General features: G+C 46.9%; 1 protein-coding gene across 1 annotated transcript in view; it reads right to left on the reverse strand.

The window, feature by feature from the left end:
- The window catches only part of LOC143293355 (BLOC-3 complex member HPS1-like), a 73,688-nt gene extending 53,429 nt beyond the window's left edge, over positions 1–20,259 (reverse strand). Inside the window, exons 1-7 of the mRNA XM_076604160.1 lie at positions 20,088–20,259; positions 18,161–18,316; positions 16,861–16,982; positions 14,263–14,371; positions 11,143–11,294; positions 4,282–4,666; positions 1,025–1,271 (exon numbers count right to left, since the gene is read on the reverse strand). Coding sequence (XP_076460275.1) covers positions 1,025–1,271; positions 4,282–4,666; positions 11,143–11,294; positions 14,263–14,371; positions 16,861–16,982; positions 18,161–18,316; positions 20,088–20,198 — 1,282 coding nt within the window. The 5' untranslated portion in view covers positions 20,199–20,259. The remainder of the gene's footprint in view (positions 1–1,024; positions 1,272–4,281; positions 4,667–11,142; positions 11,295–14,262; positions 14,372–16,860; positions 16,983–18,160; positions 18,317–20,087) is intronic.
- Positions 20,260–20,291: the final 32 nt, after the last annotated feature.

Genomic DNA, 20,291 nt, shown 5'->3' on the forward strand with positions numbered 1-20,291 from the left:
GACAGTGTCGTAGTGTCTGGGTCACAAGGACCTATCAGTTGATAGTGACAGTGTCGTAGTGTCTGGGTCACAAAGACCTATCATAGTTGTTAGTGACAGTGTTGTAGTGTCTGGGTCACAAGGACCTATCATAGTTGTTAGTGACAGTGTTGTAGTGTCTGGGTCACAAGGACCTATCACAGTTGATAGTGACAGTGTTGTAGTGTCTGGGTCACAAGGACCTATCACAGCTGTTAGTGACAGTGTTGTAGTGTCTGGGTCACAAGGATCTATCATAGTTGTCAGTGACAGTGTCGTAGTGTCTGGGTCACAAGGACCTATCAGTTGATAGTGACAGTGTCGTAGTGTCTGGGTCAAAAAGACCTATCATAGTTGTTAGTGACAGTGTTGTAGTGTCTGGGTCACAAGGACCTATCACAGTTGTCTGTGACAGTGTTGTAGTGTCTGGGTCACAAGGACCTATCACAGTTGTCAGTGACAGTGTTGTAGTGTCTGGGTCACAAGGACCTATCACAGTTGTTAGTGACAGTGTCGTAGTGTCTGGGTTACAAGGACCTATCACAGTTGATAGTGACAGTGTCGTAGTGTCTGGGTCACAAGGACCTATCAGTTGATTGTGACAGTGTCGTAGTGTCTGGATCAGACTGAGTTGACTGCAACAGTGCTTCAATGTCTCAACCCTTTGTAGAAACAGCAGTGACGCTATGATCATAGTAAGCAGTTAAAGAAGAGAATCATTTAACAGTACCAGTGCATCAAATCTTTCAATGAAGACATTACTGAAGTCACTTGCACACACACACACACACACACACACACACACACACACACAAACACACACATGCAAACACATGCGCACAAACGCACATGGATACCCACACACACGTTCATACACACATCACACACACACACACACACACACACACACACATGCAAACACATGCGCACAAACACACATGGATACCCACACACACGTTCATACACACATCGCGCGCACACACACGCACACACACACACCACTGACCCATGGAGCTGCCCACAGAGGAAGTCCTGTTGCCACTGGCGACAGACCCAGTGCGTGAGGGAGACAGTGCAGGAATCAGCCTCTCCAGTCCCCCATCCATGTCCCCCGCCACCAGGTGTCTGTGAGCGTCGGCGTCCTCCCTGTCAGGGCCCCGCCCCGCCCCACCACTCTGCAGCTGGCTGCCAACGTCGCTGTCTGTGGTGGGGGTGGGCATCCGGGGGGAGGGGGTGGTGGGGGCACTGTGAAACTGAACACACCAGTCCACAGAACTGAACACATCAGTCAACAGAACTGAACACACCACCAGTCAACAGAACTGAACACACCACCAGTCAACAGAACTGAACACACTATCTGTCAACTGAACACACCATCTGTCAACTGAACACACCATCTGTCAATAGAACTGAACACACCATCTGTCAACTGAACACACCACCAGTCAACAGTACTGAACACACCATCTGTCAACTGAACACACCATCTGTCAACTGAACACACCACCAGTCAACAGAACTGAACACACCATCAGTCAACAGAACTGAACACACCATCTGTCAACAGAACTGAACACACCATCTGTCAACTGAACACACCATCTGTCAACAGAACTGAACACACCATCTGTCAACTGAACACACCATCTGTCAACAGTACTGAACACACCATCTGTCAACTGAACACACCATCTGTCAACTGAACACACCATCTGTCAACTGAACACACCATCTGTCAACAGAACTGAACACACCATCTGTCAACAGAACTGAACACACCATCTGTCAACAGAACTGAACACACCATCTGTCAACTGAACACACCATCTGTCAACAGTACTGAACACACCATCTGTCAACAGAACTGAACACACCATCAGTCAACAGAACTGAACACACCATCTGTCAACTGAACACACCATCTGTCAACAGAACTGAACACACCATCTGTCAACAGAACTGAACACACCATCAGTCAACAGAACTGAACACACCATCAGTCAACAGAACTGAACACACCAGTCAACAGAACTGAACACACCATCAGTCAACAGAACTGAACACATCAGTCAACAGAACTGAACACACCATCAGTCAACAGAACTGAACACATCAGTCAACAGAACTGAACACACCATCTGTCAACAGAACTGAACACACCATCAGTCAACAGAACTGAACACACCATCAGAACTGAACACACCATCAGTCAACAGAACTGAACACATCAGTCAACAGAACGGAACACACCATCAGAACTGAACACACCACCAGTCAACAGAACTGAACACACCATCAGTCAACAGAACTGAACACATCAGTCAACAGAACTGAACACACCATCTGTCAACAGAACTGAACACACCATCAGAACTGAACACACCATCAGTCAACAGAACTGAACACATCACCAGTTAACAGAACTGAACACATCATCAGTCAACAGAACTGAACACATCAGTCAACAGTACTGAACACACCATCAGAACTGAACACACCATCAGTCAACAGAACTGAACACATCAGTCAACAGAACTGAACACACCATCAGTCAACAGAACTGAACACATCAGTCAACAGAACTGAACACACCATCAGTCAACAGAACTGAACACACCATCAGAACTGAACACATCAGTCAACAGAACTGAACACATCAGTCAACAGAACTGAACACATCAGTCAACAGAACTGAACACACCATCAGTCAACAGAACCAAGCACACCATCAGTCAACAGAACTGAATAGAATTGATCATGTTAGTCAACAGAACCAAGCACACCATCAGTCAACAGAACTGAACACACCATCAGTCAACAGAACCAAGCACACCATCAGTCAACAGAACCAAGCACAACATCAGTCAACAGAACTGAACACACCATCAGTCAACAGAACTGAACACATCAGTCAACAGAACTGAACACACCATCAGTCAACAGAACTGAACACACCATCAGTCAACAGAACTGAACACACCATCAGTCAACAGAACTGAACACATCAGTCAACAGAACTGAACACACCATCAGTCAACAGTACTGAACACACCATCAGTCAACAGAACTGAACACACCATCAGTCAACAGAACTGAACACACCATCAGTCAACAGAACCAAGCACACCATCAGTCAACAGAACCAAGCACACCATCAGTCAACAGAACTGAACACATCAGTCAACAGAACTGAACACATCAGTCAACAGAACTGAACACATCAGTCAACAGAACCAAGCACACCATCAGTCAACAGAACTGAACACATCAGTCAACAGAACCAAGCACACCATCAGTCAACAGAACTGAACACATCAGTCAACAGAACTGAACACATCAGTCAACAGAACTGAACACACCATCAGTCAACAGAACTGAACACACCATCAGTCAACAGAACCAAGCACAACATCAGTCAACAGAACCAAGCACAACATCAGTCAATAGAACTGACAGTCACCTTCACAGGGGAAAACAGCAAGGCAATGGGTAATAGTATCGTCAGTATCATGAGCATTTACACCTAATCATGAAAATAAGCCCTCTAGGCACTTATAAATAGAATAAACTATACACTTAAATATCAAAAAGGAAAAATTGAACACAAGATGCAAAACATTATTAAATTATTCATCCCCCCCCTCCCCAAACACACACACACACGTGCACACACACACTCAAGTCATAGCATAGAATCATAAACAGTGCAAATAAAAAAAATACAACCTACAAATTCTAAAACTCTTAGACTCACTCAATGACTAACAGTCCTTTTAGTTCACACTGGAAAGGGATAAGCTGTTGAGAATTAACCAGGAGGGGTCTCCAGACTGGATTTGAAAGACTGCAGCAAAGATGAGTGAAGGAGAGGCTGAGGAAGTGATGTCTATATCTATCCTTTTCTGTCTTTGTCTACATGTCTATACCTATATATATAGTCCCTACAACATGACAGTGGAAAAACACAAGTGCTGGTAACAAGTAAACAAGCCTTGTGTCATTTCAACATGACTGTACCAGGATCTATCTATATCTGTTATTATCTGCCTTCATCCACATACCACACCGTCTGCCATACCGCATGTCACACTACACTTCAGAGTTACTTTTCTGTTCAACACACTGACAGCAGATCTGGAAGAATGTGAATATCAAAGATTCTTCATTTCTGAAGCAGGAAGAGGGCCAGACATTGAAAAAACAAGAAAGAAACAGCCACCAACTGGTGATCAATGCCACCCTGACCCCATTATCACCCACCTCCTCATTGTCGTCACTGGTTTTATCTCGATCTTTCCCTGCACTCTCTGCCTGTGTCCCTGACAGGGCCCCAACTCTGTCATCTCTCTGTGTCCCTGACAGGACCCCACCCATGTCATCTCTCTGTGTCCCTGACAGGGCCCCACCCATGTCATCTTTTTGTGTCCCAGACAGGGCCCCATCAGTGTCCTGTGGCTGTGAGTGGGGTTGGTGATGGTCCATTGTGCTCTGGTGAAGGGATGAAGGGTATGTGTGTGGTGGAGGGGCAGGGAAGGAGGGGGTAGAGGTCAGGAGGTCGTCCAGAGGGGCCCTGCAGGGGAACATGTCCTGGGTCAGCAGTGTGGTCAGCAGGATGTCCGCTGGCTGGAGTTTCACTGCGCTGCGTCTGGGGGACAGGCATCACTGTGTGTGATATGTCACACCACATCACATAATGCAACGCCATTCCACACCACATCACACCACATCACATAATGCAACGCCATTCCACACCACATCACACCACATCACATAATGCAACGCCATGCCACACCACATCACATCACACCACATCACATAGTGCAACGCCATGCCACACCATATCACAGCACACGCCATGCCACACCACATCACATCACACCACATCACATAGTGCAACGCCATGCCACACCATATCACAGCACATCACTATCATCACAGCACATCACCATATCACAGCACATCACTATCATCACAGCACATCACTATCATCACAGCACATCACACCATATCACAGCACATCACCATCATCACAGCACATCACTATCATCACAGCACATCACACCACATCACATAGTGCAACGCCATGCCACACCACATCACAGCACATCACACCATATCACAGCACATCACTATCATCACAGCACATCAATATCATCACAGCATGTCAATATCATCACAGCACATCACACCTATCACAGCACATCACTATCATCACAGCACATCACTATCATCACAGCACATCACACCATATCACAGCACATCACTATCATCACAGCACATCAATATCATCACAGCATGTCAATATCATCACAGCACATCACACCTATCACAGCACATCACTATCACAGCACATCACACCATATCACAGCACATCACTATCATCACAGCACATCACTATCATCACAGCACATCACTATCATCACAGCACATCACACCTATCACAGCACATCACTATCATCACAGCACATCAAAACATTTCACAGCACATCACTATCACCACAGCACATCACAGTACATCAAAACATTTCACAGCACATCACTATCATCACAGTACATCAAAACATTTCACAGCACATCACTATCATCACAGCACATCAAAACATTTCACAGCACATCACTATCATCACAGCACATCAAAACATTTCACAGCACATCACTATCATCACAGCACATCACAGTACATCAAAACATTTCACAGCACATCACTATCATCACAGCACATCAAAACATTTCACAGCACATCACTATCATCACAGCACATCAAAACATTTCACAGCACATCACTATCATCACAGCACATCAATATCATCACAGCACATCACACCTATCACAGCACATCAATATCATCACAGCACATCACTATCATCACAGCACATCAAAACATTTCACTATCATCACAGTACATCAAAACATTTCACAGCACATCACTATCATCACAGTACATCAAAACATTTCACAGCACATCACTATCATCACAGCACATCAAAACATTTCACAGCACATCACTATCATCACAGCACATCACTATCATCACAGCACATCACTATCATCAAAACATTTCACAGCACATCACTATCATCACAGTACATCAAAACATTTCACAACACATCACTATCATCACAGCATCAAAACATTTCACAACACATCACTATCATCACAGCACATCAATATCATCACAGTGTGGTTCGTCCGTCGGGATCGACGAGGACCATCTAGTCATCCTGGGGGTGGGTGGGTTGGGCTCTGTGGGTGCGCAGATGACTGGTCAGGCCAATCCGCGCCCGGAAGGTTCTGACGCAGTGTGGACAGGGGATGGGGGCGGCTGCCGGGGACTTGCTGGCCCTGCTTTTCCTGGCCTGTCTGCGTTGCTCTGCTGCAGCGATTCTGTTGGCCTCACAGGATTTGGCACCTTTGTGGACAGCTGAACGCCATTTTGGTCTGTCCATTGCATTCAGCTCCCATGTGTCGTGGCTGATGTCGAAGGCCTTCAGAGAAGCTTTCAGAGTGTCTTTGAAGCGCTTCTTTTGGCCTCCATGGCAGCGCTTGCCATATTGGAGTTCGCCGTACGGCAGTTTCTTGGGGAGCCGGTGGTCTGGCATGCGAACTACATGGCCTGCCCAGCGCAGCTGGGCCTGCATCAAGATGGTGTAGATGCTGGGCAAGTTTGCACGAGTGAGCACCTCTGTGTCAGGGATCTTCTCTTGCCACTTTATGCCGAGAAGTTTTCTGAGGCTGGTGGTGTGGAAGTGGTTCAGCTTTTTGGCGTGGCGTTTGTAGACCGTCCATGATTCACATCCATAGAGCAGTGTGGTGAGAACTATGGCCTTGTATACTTTGAGCTTTGTCTCCAGGGTGATGCCTCTCCTGTTCCAAACGTTCTTATGGAGTCTGCCGAAGGCAGTGCTGGCTTTGGCGAGTCTGGTATTCACCTCGTCGTCGATGACAACTGTGCGAGAGAGTGTACTGCCCAGGTATGTGAACTTGTCCACCGTGTTCAGTCACTGCCCATTGATGAAGATGTTTGGTTCAACGTAAGGCTTTCCTGGAGCTGGCTGGTGCATCACCTCAGTCTTCTTTGTGCTGATTGTGAAGCCAAAGTTTTCACAGGCAGCAGAGAACTTGTCGACACTGTGTTGCATGCCAGCTTCAGAGGCAGCGTTGAGAGCGCAGTCATCAGCAAACAGGAAGTCGTTGATGGTGTCTGTCATCACCTTGGTTTTTTCTTGAAGCCTCCTGAGGTTAAGGAGTGAGCCATCTGTGCGGTACCTGATGCCAGTGCCTACGTCAGCGTCTCTGAAGGCATCTGTCAGCATGGCTGAAAACATGAGACTGAACAGGGTGGGGGCAAGAACACACACTTGTTTGACTCTGTTGGAGACAGGGAATGGTTCTGAAGTCTCTCCATTGTCTTGGACTCGGGCCAGCATCCCATCGTGTAGTTGCCGTATGATGGTAATGAACTTTCTGGGACATCCGTACTTTGCCATGATTCTCCAAAGACCATCTCTGCTAACAGTATCGAAGGCCTTGGTCAGATTGATACAGGTGGAGTAAAGGTCGGCGTTCTGTTCCTGACACTTCTCCTGGAGCTGCCTGGCAGCAAACACCATGTCGATAGTCCCGTGTTCTTTCCAGAAGGCACACTGGCTCTCTGGTAGGAGACCTTGCTCAAGGTGTGCTATGAGACGGTCGAGTAGCACTCTGGCCAGAGTCTTGCCTGCGACGGACAGCAGGGATATTCCACGATGGTTGTCACAGGCCTGACGATTTCCTTTGCGCTTGTACAGGTGTATGATGGAAGCGTCTTTGAAGTCCTGTGGAACTGCCTCATGCTGCCAGACAAGCTGGAATAGCTGATGAAGCTTCTCAGTCAGTGTCATACCACCTTCTTTGTAGACCTCAGCTGGAATGGAGTCTGAGCCAGGGGCTTTGCCATTGGACAACAGACAGATAGCTTTCTGGGTCTCCTCCAAAGTTGGAATGGCATCCAACGACTCACTGACTGGCACCTGGGGGAGTTGGTCGATGGCTTCATCATTGATGGTGGAAGGGCGGTTCAGTTACACTGTCAAAGTGTTCAGCCCATCTCTCAAGGATCCCATCCTTGTCAGTGATTAGGGTAGAACCATCAGCACTGAGGAGTGGAGCAGATCCGGAGGTGGTGGGACCGTAGACTTCTTTCAGGCCGTTATAGAAGTTCTTCATGTCGTTCCTGTCTGCAAAGCCCTGAATCTCATCAGCTTTGTTGCTCAACCAGGAATCCTGCATCTGCTGCAGCTTCAGCTGGATGGTGCTGCGTGCGCTTTTCAGTATGTCTTTCTTTGACTGTGACTTGGGATCTTCAATGTGGGCTCTGTAGGCTTGGTGTTTGTCTTCCAGCATCTGCTTGATCTCAGTGCAGTTCTCATCAAACCGGTCTTTGTGCTTCCTGGCAGAAGACCCCAGGCACTCCATGGCAGTGTTGTACACCGTCTCATGCAGTGCGCCCCATGCTGCCTCCACATTCTGGTTGTCCAGCACGGTGGACTCAAGGCGTTCCTCCAGGGTGTCAGCAAAGCTCTGCTTGATGTTGCCTAGCTCCAGCTTGTTGACATTCAGGCGTTTGGGTGCTTTCATGCCCTGAGGCCGTCTCTTGGGCTGGATGCGGAGGTTGAGTTTGGAGACAATAAGGCGGTGGTCTGTCCAGCACTCAGCGCTGCACATGGCCCTCGTGACTCGTACGTCCTGCCTGTCCCTCTTCCTGACAATGACAAAGTCGATGAGATGCCAATGCCCAGAGCGAGGATGCATCCATGACATCCTGTTATGGGTAGGGAGACAGAAGACGGTGTTTGTGATAAGGAGGTTGTGCTCGGCACATGTCTGGAGAAGTAGTTGACCATTGCTGTTACAGTTACCAACCCCATGCTTCCCAATCACACCTTCCCAGGAGGTGCTGTCACAACCAACTCTCGCGTGAAAGTCACCAAGAATGATGAGCTTGTCTGCGTTGGGAACAGCGGTGATGACAGCGTTCAGGTCCTCGTAGAACTTACTTGTCCTTGATCTCATCCGGGTTGGTCATGGTGGGCGCGTAGGCGTTGACAATGGTGGTAAACTTCTTCCCATTGCATAAAGGGAGTTTCATCATCATCAGGCGATCGTTCACTCCTTTCGGGGGGCCAGCCAGCTTGCCAACAAGGGTTGTCTTCACTGCAAAGCCAACTCCAGCCTCACGTCTCTCCTCAGGTCCGCGACCACTCCAAAAGGTGTAGCCTGTGCCTAGCTCACTGAGTTCACCTTCTTCTGCCAGTCTGGTCTCTTTTAAGGCAGCGATGTCGATGTTGTACCTGGCTAGTTCACTCGCAATGAGTGCTGTGCGTCTCTGTGGTCTGTCTGAGTCACCTCTGTCCAAAAGCGTATGCACGTTCCATGTGGCAATGGTCAATGGGGTGCTCCTTGTTTTCTTCTTTCTTTCCTTTGTGTGTTGACCGCTTGAGTAGGGTCCCCGTCAGCCGCGGTATGCTGACTAGGGTGGTGTGGAGCAGGCAATGTTTAGGGCACCTTTTCTAGCCCCTTCCTCATGCCATGGAGGTGAGCAGTGCTGTCCTGAAGAGGGCTGTTCAGTCGCTCAGGGGGCTGCTGATCTCCACCGCTGCTCCAGTCGGTGAAAAACGACCCTATGGCCTGAGCCGCCTGTGTGCAGGTCCGCGGCTACGACTGCCAGTGTACCCACACCTATCGCTTCGTCGCTCGCCCGTCGCCACAGGGCTTGGGGAAAATGATGGTATGGGATGAAGGATGACTGATGACTTGCGCGATGACTTTGTTTATAGGGAGGAGGAGTTGCGCACCGTCGACCTCACTCTCTTGTCCGAGACCGTATGTATCCAGTGGCAAGACGAGGTCAAGACGACTGGAGATGGAAACAGATGCAGTAAATGACCAGGATGTCCTATGTGCCTCAGCCTGCCCTCAGCACTCCACAGTGCTCTGCTGCAACCGCCTTCCTCTCCGTTGAACCATGAAGGTTTCTTCTGCAGAGTCCGCCGGATCCAGTCTTCACATGCTTGGGTAGACAAGCCCTAACTCACCGAGGGTTTGAGACCCATCGGCTACCCTCACCTAGTTTAGCCAGCCTGTCAAAGCCGTTGCCCGGGGGTTGGGCGCTGCTGTATGCTAGCAGCTTCTAGGACCCATAGGTGAGAGCTGGGTGCTGGTGGGGACCAATAGAAGACGAACCACTCCTGGAAGAGCGTGACAAGACCCCCCTCTAGAGGTACTACCCCTCCCGTGATCATCACAGTACATCACACCATACCACAGCACATCACTATGATTGCAGCACATCACATCACACCACATCACAGCACATCACTATCATCACAGCACATCACAGCACATCACTATCATCACAGCACATCACATCACAGCACATCACACCATATCACAGCACATCACTATGATTACAGCCCATCAGACCATATCACAGCACATCACTATCATCACAGCACATCACACCATATAAAAGCACATCACTATCATCACAGTACATCACACCATATCACAGTACATCACATCACTATCATCACTATCATAACAGTACACCACACCATATCACAGCACATCACTATCATCACAGTACATCACACCACATCACACACTATCATCACAGCACATCACTATCATCACAGTACACCACACCATATCACAGTACATCACACCACAGCACATCACTATCATCACAGCACATCACATCACAGCACATTACTATCATCACGGTACACCACACCATATCACAGTACATCACATCACAGCACATCACTATCATCACAGCATATCACTATCATCACAGCACATCACACATCACTATCATCACAGCACATCACACATCACTATCATCACAGTACATCACTATCACCACACCACACCACATCACTATCATCACACCACACCACAACATATCACAGCACATCACTATCATCACAGCACAGCACACCACACACACACAAAAACACCCCCAACCCACACACACACAAAAACACCCCCCCCCCCCCACACACACACACACACAAAAACAACAACACCTCCACCCCCCGCAACCCTCCCCCCTTCCCCCCACACCCGCACCCACAGGCAGACCTGGAGTAGAGGGCCAGCAGTTTGGTGTTGACCAGGAGAAAGGCGTGCTGTATGGGCTGGTCGGCCCGGGACTGCAGTCCATTCACTGTCTTCTCCAGCAGAGACACACACTTCTCACTCACCATCTGGTTCACGTGGAGCAGCTCTGAGGCCTGCACACATCATGCACACATCATCACATCATGCACACACTACACACACCATCATCACATCATGCACACCATCATCACATCATGCACACACTACACACACCATCATCACACCATCATCACATCATGGACACCATCATCACATCATGCACACACTACACACACTATCATCACACCATCATCACATCATGCACACACTACACACACCATCATCATGCACACCATCATCACATCATGCACACATCATGCACACATCATCATCACACCATCATCACATCATGCACACACTACACACACCATCATCACATCATGCACACACTACACACACCATCATCACATCATGCACACACTACACACACCATCATCACATCATCATCATCATCATCACATCATGCACACCATCATCACACCATCATCACATCATCACATCATCATCACATCATCATCACACCATCATCACATCATGCACACCATCATCACATCATCATCATCATCACATCATGCACACCATCATCACATCATCATCATCATCACATCATGCACACCATCATCACATCATGCACACCATCATCACACCATCATCACATCATGCACATCATCATCACACCATCATCACATCATGCACATCATCATCACACCATCATCATATCATCATATCATCACATCATCATCACACCATCATCACATTATGCACACCATCATCACATCATTATCACACCATGGTCACATCATCACATCATCATCACACCATCGTCACATCATCAGCACACCATCACATCATCACACCATCATCACATCATGCACACACCACACACACCATCATCACATCATGCACACCATCATCACATCATGCACACACCACACACACCATCATCACATCATGCACACACCACACACACCATCATCACATCATGCACACACCACACACACCATCATCACATCATGCACACCATCATCACATCATGCACACACCACACACACCATCATCACATCATGCACACCATCATCACATCACGCACACACCACTCACACCATCATCACATCATGCACACCATCATCACATCATGCACACACCACACACACCATCACCACATCATGCACACCATCATCACATCATGCACACACCACACACACCATCATCACATCATGCACACCATCATCACATCATGCACACCATCATCACATCATGCACACCATCATCACATCATGCACACACCACACACACCATCATCACATCATGCACACCATCATCACATCATGCACACACCACACACACCATCATCACATCATGCACACACCACACACACCATCATCACATCATGCACACCATCATCACATCATGCACACACCACACACACCATCATCACATCATGCACACACCACACACACCATCATCACATCATGCACACCATCATCACATCATGCACACCATCATCACATCATGCACACACCACACACACCATCATGCACACCACGCACACCATCATCACATCATGCACACACCACACACACCATCATCACACCACACACACCATCATCACATCATGCACACCATCATCACATCATGCACACCATCATCACATCATGCACACCATCATCACATCATGCACACCATCATCACATCATGCACACACCACACACACCATCATGCACACCACACACACCATCATCACATCATGCACACTGACACACACACACACACACTTTGGTGGCAGCGTGTTGTAGTACAGGGCCCAGGTAACTCAGTGATGATAAAGAAACAATGCCTTGATGGGCTTCACACCTGCACCCTCCCAGTCTTCAGTTCTGTGTGTTTCACACCTGCACCCTCCCAGTCCTCAGTTCTGTGTGTTTCACACCTGCACCCTCCCAGTCCTCAGTTCTGTGTGTTTCACACCTGCACCCTCCCAGTCTTCAGTTCTGTGTGTTTCACACCTGCACCCTCCCAGTCCTCAGTTCTGTGTGTTTCACACCTGCACCCTCCCAGTCTTCAGTTCTGTGTGTTTCACACCTGCACCCTCCCAGTCTTCAGTTCTGTGTGTTTCACACCTGCACCCTCCCAGTCCTCAGTTCTGTGTGCTTCACACCTGCACCCTCCCAGTCCTCAGTTCTGTGTGCTTCACACCTGCACCCTCCCAGTCCTCAGTTCTGTGTGTTTCACACCTGCACCCTCCCAGTCCTCAGTTCTGTGTGTTTCACACCTGCACCCTCCCAGTCCTCAGTTCTGTGTGCTTCACACCTGCACACTCCCAGTCCTCAGTTCTGTGTGTGTTGCTTTGATTGTTGCTGTTGTTGCTTTGGGGTGGGGGCGGGGTTATGTTGTGTGTTGCTTTGATTGTTGTTGTTGTTGCTTTGGGGTGGGGGCGGGGTGTGATGATGGTGTGTGTGGTGTGTGCCTGATGTGATGATGGTGTGCATGATGTGATGATGGTGTGTGTGGTGTGTGCATGATGTGATGATGGTGTGTGTGGTGTGTGCATGATGTGATGATGGTGTGTGTGGTGTGTGCATGATGTGATGATGGTGTGTGTGGTGTGTGCATGATGTGATGATGGTGTGCATGATGTGATGATGGTGTGCATGATGTGATGATGGTGTGTGTGGTGTGATGATGGTGTGTGTGGTGTGTGCATGATGTGATGATGGTGTGATGATGTGATGATGGTGTGTGTGGTGTGTGCATGATGTGACGATGGTGTGATGATGATGTGATGATGTGACCATGGTGTGATAATGATGTGATGATGGTGTTGCTTTGATTGTTGTTGTTGTTGCTTTGGGGTGGGGGCGGGGTTAAGTTGTGTGTTTTGCTTTGATTGTTGCTGTTGTTGTTGTTGCTTTGGTGTGGGGGCGGGGTTAAGTTGTATGTATCTGATCTACATACTTTTTACATGAGGGGATTTAAGGCACAAAGGAATCTGCCCAAAATAAAAAAATCAGTCAGTGCACTGACTAAGAGGAAGACACTGACCTCGACAAGAAAGGTGTGGTCAGTGGTGGCCAGGTGTGTCCAGGTGTGCAGAATACTTCGCAGGAAACCCCACCGGGCGGCTCGCTCTGAGGCCGAGCAGTTGGATATTCTGCACACCATGGGTAATCATCATCATCATCATCATCATCATCATAATCACTGTTCTTCTGCACACCATGGGTACCCATCATCATCATCATCATCATCATCACTGTTCTTCTGCACACCATGGGTACCCATCATCATCATCATCATCATCATCACTGTTCTTCTGCACACCATGGGTACCCATCATCATCATCATCATCACTGTTCTTCTGCACACCATGGGTACCCATCATCATCATCATCATCACTGTTATTCTGCACAGCATCAGCACTAATCATCATTTTCTTTTCTTTTTTTTTTTTTTTTTTTTTTTGCTGCCCCATCATCTGCACCGTTTCAGTGGCATTACTCCCACGCCGCTCATTTAGATTCCCCCGTACACGGCCACACCCGGGTTCGTCCGTCGCAGTTCCAGCGTCGGCAGTCCACAGGGAACCATCGATGTTAGGTCGCCTGGAGGCCACACACCAGAGGAGACCCTGCACTGCTGCTGAGTCACTTCGGTGGTGTTCAGTGGTGCCTGTTCTGTTTTTAACGTACTTAGGACACCACCTACTAAGTCCCCTACTAACGACAATAATGGCTTAGTCGCGGAGCCAGACTGAGTGAGCGTCTCTCCCAGAGTGGAGACCGCCACCACGTCCCTCAAACAACAGCCCCCCATGAATCTGCCGACACTGACGACATTGACAGGACTCACCCCAAGCACGGAAGTGGAGGGGCATCAAAACTGAGGTCACCATGAGAGCAGGGCATGAAAGGCCACAGACTTTGAGACTATTTTGTTTTTATATTGATGACGATGAAGGAGGAGGAGGATGACGATGATGATGACGATATTGCTATGGAGGTCCATTTTGGTTTGGGACTGCGTGACAAGGCTGTACTCTACGCTTCCTGTCATAATGATATCCCGGCGTTAACCAGGCCCGAGAGATACAGACACTTGCAGTGTTGGTCAGGTAATTAGAGCAACACACCCAAAGACGCATCCTTGAAGTGGATGACACTCGACTGTGTGGTCCCAGTCTCCCCATTTAAGCCCACAGCACACTCAACTCTGGGTAGGAGCCGGCCACGGGCCGAAAAACCCACCTCCGCTGGGATTCGAACCCGCGTCCTCCCAGCCGTCAGTCCGCGACGCTAACCACTTCGCCACGGCGGCTGGTGCTAATCATCATTTTCATCATCATCATCATCATCATCATCATCATCATCATCATCATCATCATCATCATCATCATCATCATCATCATCATCACTGTTCTTCTGCACACCATGGGTACCCATCATCATCTTCATCATCACTGTCATTCTGCACAGCATCAGCACTAATCATCATTTTCATCATCATCATCATCATCATCATCATCATCACTGTTCTTCTGCACACCATGGGTACCCATCATCATCATCATCATCATCATCATCACTGTCATTCTGCACACCATGGGTACCCATCATCATCATCATCATCTTCATCATCACTGTCATTCTGCACACCATGGGCACTGATCATCATCATCATCATCATCATCATCACTGTCATTCTGCACACCACGGGCACTCATCATCATCATCATCATCATCATCATCACTGTCATTCTGCACACCACGGGCACTCATCATCATCATCATCATCATCATCACTGTCATTCTGCACACCACGGGCACTCATCATCATCATCATCATCATCATCATCATCATCATCACTGTCATTCTGCACACCATGGGCACTAATCATCATCATCATCATCATCATCATCACTGTCATTCTGCACACCATGGGCACTCATCATCATCATCATCATCATCACTGTCATTCTGCACACCACGGGCACTAATCATCATCATCATCATCATCATCATCACTGTCATTCTGCACACCATGGGCACTCATCATCATCATCATCATCATCACTGTCATTCTGCACACCATGGGCACTCATCATCATCATCATCACTGTCATTCTGCACACCACGGGCACTAATCATCATCATCATCATCATCATCATCACTGTCATTCTGCACACCACGGGCACTCATCATCATCATCATCATCATCATCATCACTGTCATTCTGCACACCACGGGCACTCATCATCATCATCATCATCATCATCATCACTGTCATTCTGCACACCATGGGCACTCATCATCATCATCATCATCATCACTGTCATTCTGCACACCACGGGCACTCATCATCATCATCATCATCATCATCACTGTCATTCTGCACACCACGGGCACTCATCATCATCATCATCACTGTCATTCTGCACACCATGGGCACTCATCATCATCATCATCACTTGCTGTGCAAAAATCTTGCCAGGAAGGAGGCACATCTACACACATGCCCGCAGACACACACACACACTTACACACACTCACACACACACACATACACAAACATGCACATGCATGCACATGCACACGCACATGCACACACACATAATAGAGAGATGAAGAAAATCCACCCACTCCATGTAGACAGGACCAAAGAGGAACTTGGTCATTCTCATGAACACCAGGATTTTCTTCTGCAGGAAATCCACACTGTCCTCTTCATCTCCACTGATGGCCATGTACTGAATGTCGTCCACCTGTTAAAACACAACTTCCATTCATAACAACTGATGACCATATATGTACAGAATATCATCCACCTGTTAAAACACAACTTCCATTTTAACAACTGATGACCATATATGTACTGAATGTCGTCCACCTGTTAAAACACAACTTTCATTCATAACAACTGATGACCATATATGTACAGAATGTCATCCACCTGTTAAAACACAACTTCCATTCATAACAACTGATGACCATATATGTACAGAATATCGTCCACCTGTTAAAACACAACTTCCGTTCATATAACAACTGATGACCATATATGTACTGAATGTCGTCCACCTGTTAAAACACAACTTCCGTTCATAACAACTGATGACCATATATGTACTGAATGTCATCCACCTGTTAAAACACAACTTCCATTCATAACAACTGATGACCATATATGTACTGAATGTCGTCCACCTGTTAAAACACAGATTCCATTCATAACAACTGATGACCATATATGTACAGAATGTCGTCCACCTGTTAAAACACAGATTCCATTCATAACAACTGATGACCATATATGTACTGAATGTCGTCCACCTGTTAAAACACAGATTCCATTCATAACAACTGATGACCATATATGTACAGAATGTCGTCCACCTGTTAAAACACAGATTCCATTCATAACAACTGATGACCATATATGTACTGAATGTCATCCACCTGTTAAAACACAACTGATGCCCTAAAGAGCAATGTATACTTACGTATCAGCATCCATTTTTCATGCACACATTTCATACATACATACAAAGATATATACAAACACACATATATAGACCTGTATACACACACACACACACACACACACACACACACAGACGTACGCACGCACACACTCTCTCTCCTTCAACTCAGTGAATTATCTTAAAGCCACAAAATACACTGTTCACAAGAAAAAATCTGCACTATCCTGATGTATATCACAAAAAGTTCTGCAGACTCGAATTGTGTTTTCTTTAAATCATTCATGAAAAAAAATTGTGAAAAGATTGTGCTGAAAGAATTTCAAAAATATGAAAAAAACAGTGGGATCATGCAAGGAACAAAAGATGAAAAGAAGTCATGATCTGTAATTGTTCATTCTGTGCATGATCAGTACGGCACACAGTGTACAGGTGTGACAGCACCCAGGGCAGTGTCTCACCTTGCGGAACACCAGCAGAAGGCCTCCTGGACAGACGATGGAGGTGCAGGGGTTTTGAACCTGGTCATCGAGGGGAACTTGGGACAGAACCAGGGGTGAGAACAGCTGAGTCACCACCGCTATGTCGATCTCGTCACCGTCACTGGCCTCGTCAGCCTGTGGAAAAGGAAACAACATCAACAGGATTCAACAGCATCTGCACTCTGGAATATCAATTTGATTTATAAAACTTTCAAAACAGTCTGATGTATAAAGTACTCTTTGATGAACAAGACCCAGGATTCAAGAGACAGACGGACTGAGACTGACATAGATATAATCACTGACCATGCCTTGAGATAGAGACAGAGAGAGATGGTGAAAACAGGTGTGTGTGTGGGGGAGGGGGGGGGAAGGTGTGTAGAAAGAATGAGAGAGGAAAAGAAAGGTAAAACAAAAGTTCATCTTAAAAAAAAAAAAGCATCTGAGAGAGAAAGAGAGAGACAGAAAGAAAACAAAGAGGCCAACAGACAGAAACTGACAGACAGACAGACAGACAGAAACTGACAGACAGACAGACAGACAGAAACTGACAGATAAGACAGGCAGACAGAAACTGACAGACAGACAGACAGACAGAAACTGACAGATAAGACAGGCAGACAGAAACTGACAGATAAGACAGACAGACAGAAACTGACAGACAGACAGACAGAAACTGACAGATAAGACAGACAGACAGAAACTGACAGACAGACAGACAGAAACTGACAGATAAGACAGACAGACAGAAACTGACAGACAGACAGACAGAAACTGACAGATAAGACAGACAGACAGAAACTGACAGACAGACAGACAGAAACTGACAGATAAGACAGACAGACAGAAACTGACAGATAAGACAGACAGACAGAAATTGACAGACAGACAGACAGAAACTGACAGATAAGACAGACAGACAGAAACTGACAGACAGACAGACAGACAGAAATTGACAGATAAGACAGACAGACAGAAACTGACAGATAAGACAGACAGACAGAAATTGACAGATAAGACAGACAGAAACTGACAGATAAGACAGACAGACAGAAATTGACAGATAAGACAGACAGAAACTGACAGATAAGACAGGCAGACAGAAACTGACAGACAGACAGACAGACAGAAACTGACAGATAAGACAGGCAGACAGAAACTGACAGATAAGACAGACAGACAGAAATTGACAGATAAGACAGACAGAAACTGACAGATAAGACAGACAGACAGAAACTGACAGATAAGACAGACAGACAGACAGACAGAAACTGACAGACAGACAGACAGAAACTGACAGACAGACAGACAGACACCAGGATACAGAGAAACTGAAACAAGGAGAACCCAAAAGAAAGCATGTGATGGAGCTGTGTATGGCTCTGTGCATGTCCCTTGTCACTCATGCACACACACAATGCACCATTACAGGTATGCTCTAGCATGTATATTGTATATCATCATAGAAAATAAGAAATAACATCATAATCATGTTATCAGTTCCTGCCGTGTTGGAAGACTAGACTAGGGTGTTGGTGGTAAGGTGCCTGCCCCCCTTTCATACCCACAATTTTTTGTAAGGTGTGAAGTAGTGTACATTGATCAGTGCACATCATGCTTCAAAGCCTCCTTCATACTGAAACCGAAACCATTTCTGTCAGTTACAGTGCCTGGATGTATCTACACACACACACACACACACACACACAAACAGCGCGCGCAGCTCGCGCGCACGCACGCAAACACACACAAACACACACTGATACATGTACGCCTTAGTAAAGATCGTGAGAGAACGGAATGGGAAACAGTTTCCATGGAATTCCAAGTACTGGAGTAGCCGGTTGTTAATGTCATGAAAAGCATTACATGATACTCTATTTCCATTATCTTCGTTTCTGCTTACATTCTGCAAGCCCAGTTCTACCGCTTTCTTATGAATGAACTTTGTAAAGTCTGCATCGAAGTCTACAAAGACTGGGTTGTTCAGCTGATTTACCACAAGAAAGCACTTCATTATGCTTTCAATGTTTAAATAACACTCTCTTTTCGTCACATTTGTTTACACCACCATGTCGTCTGCACGTGAGTGCAATATTTGCAATTTATA

Source organism: Babylonia areolata, chromosome 19, assembly GCF_041734735.1.
Source record: "Babylonia areolata isolate BAREFJ2019XMU chromosome 19, ASM4173473v1, whole genome shotgun sequence".
NCBI classification, from domain to species: Eukaryota; Metazoa; Mollusca; class Gastropoda; order Neogastropoda; family Buccinidae; genus Babylonia; species Babylonia areolata.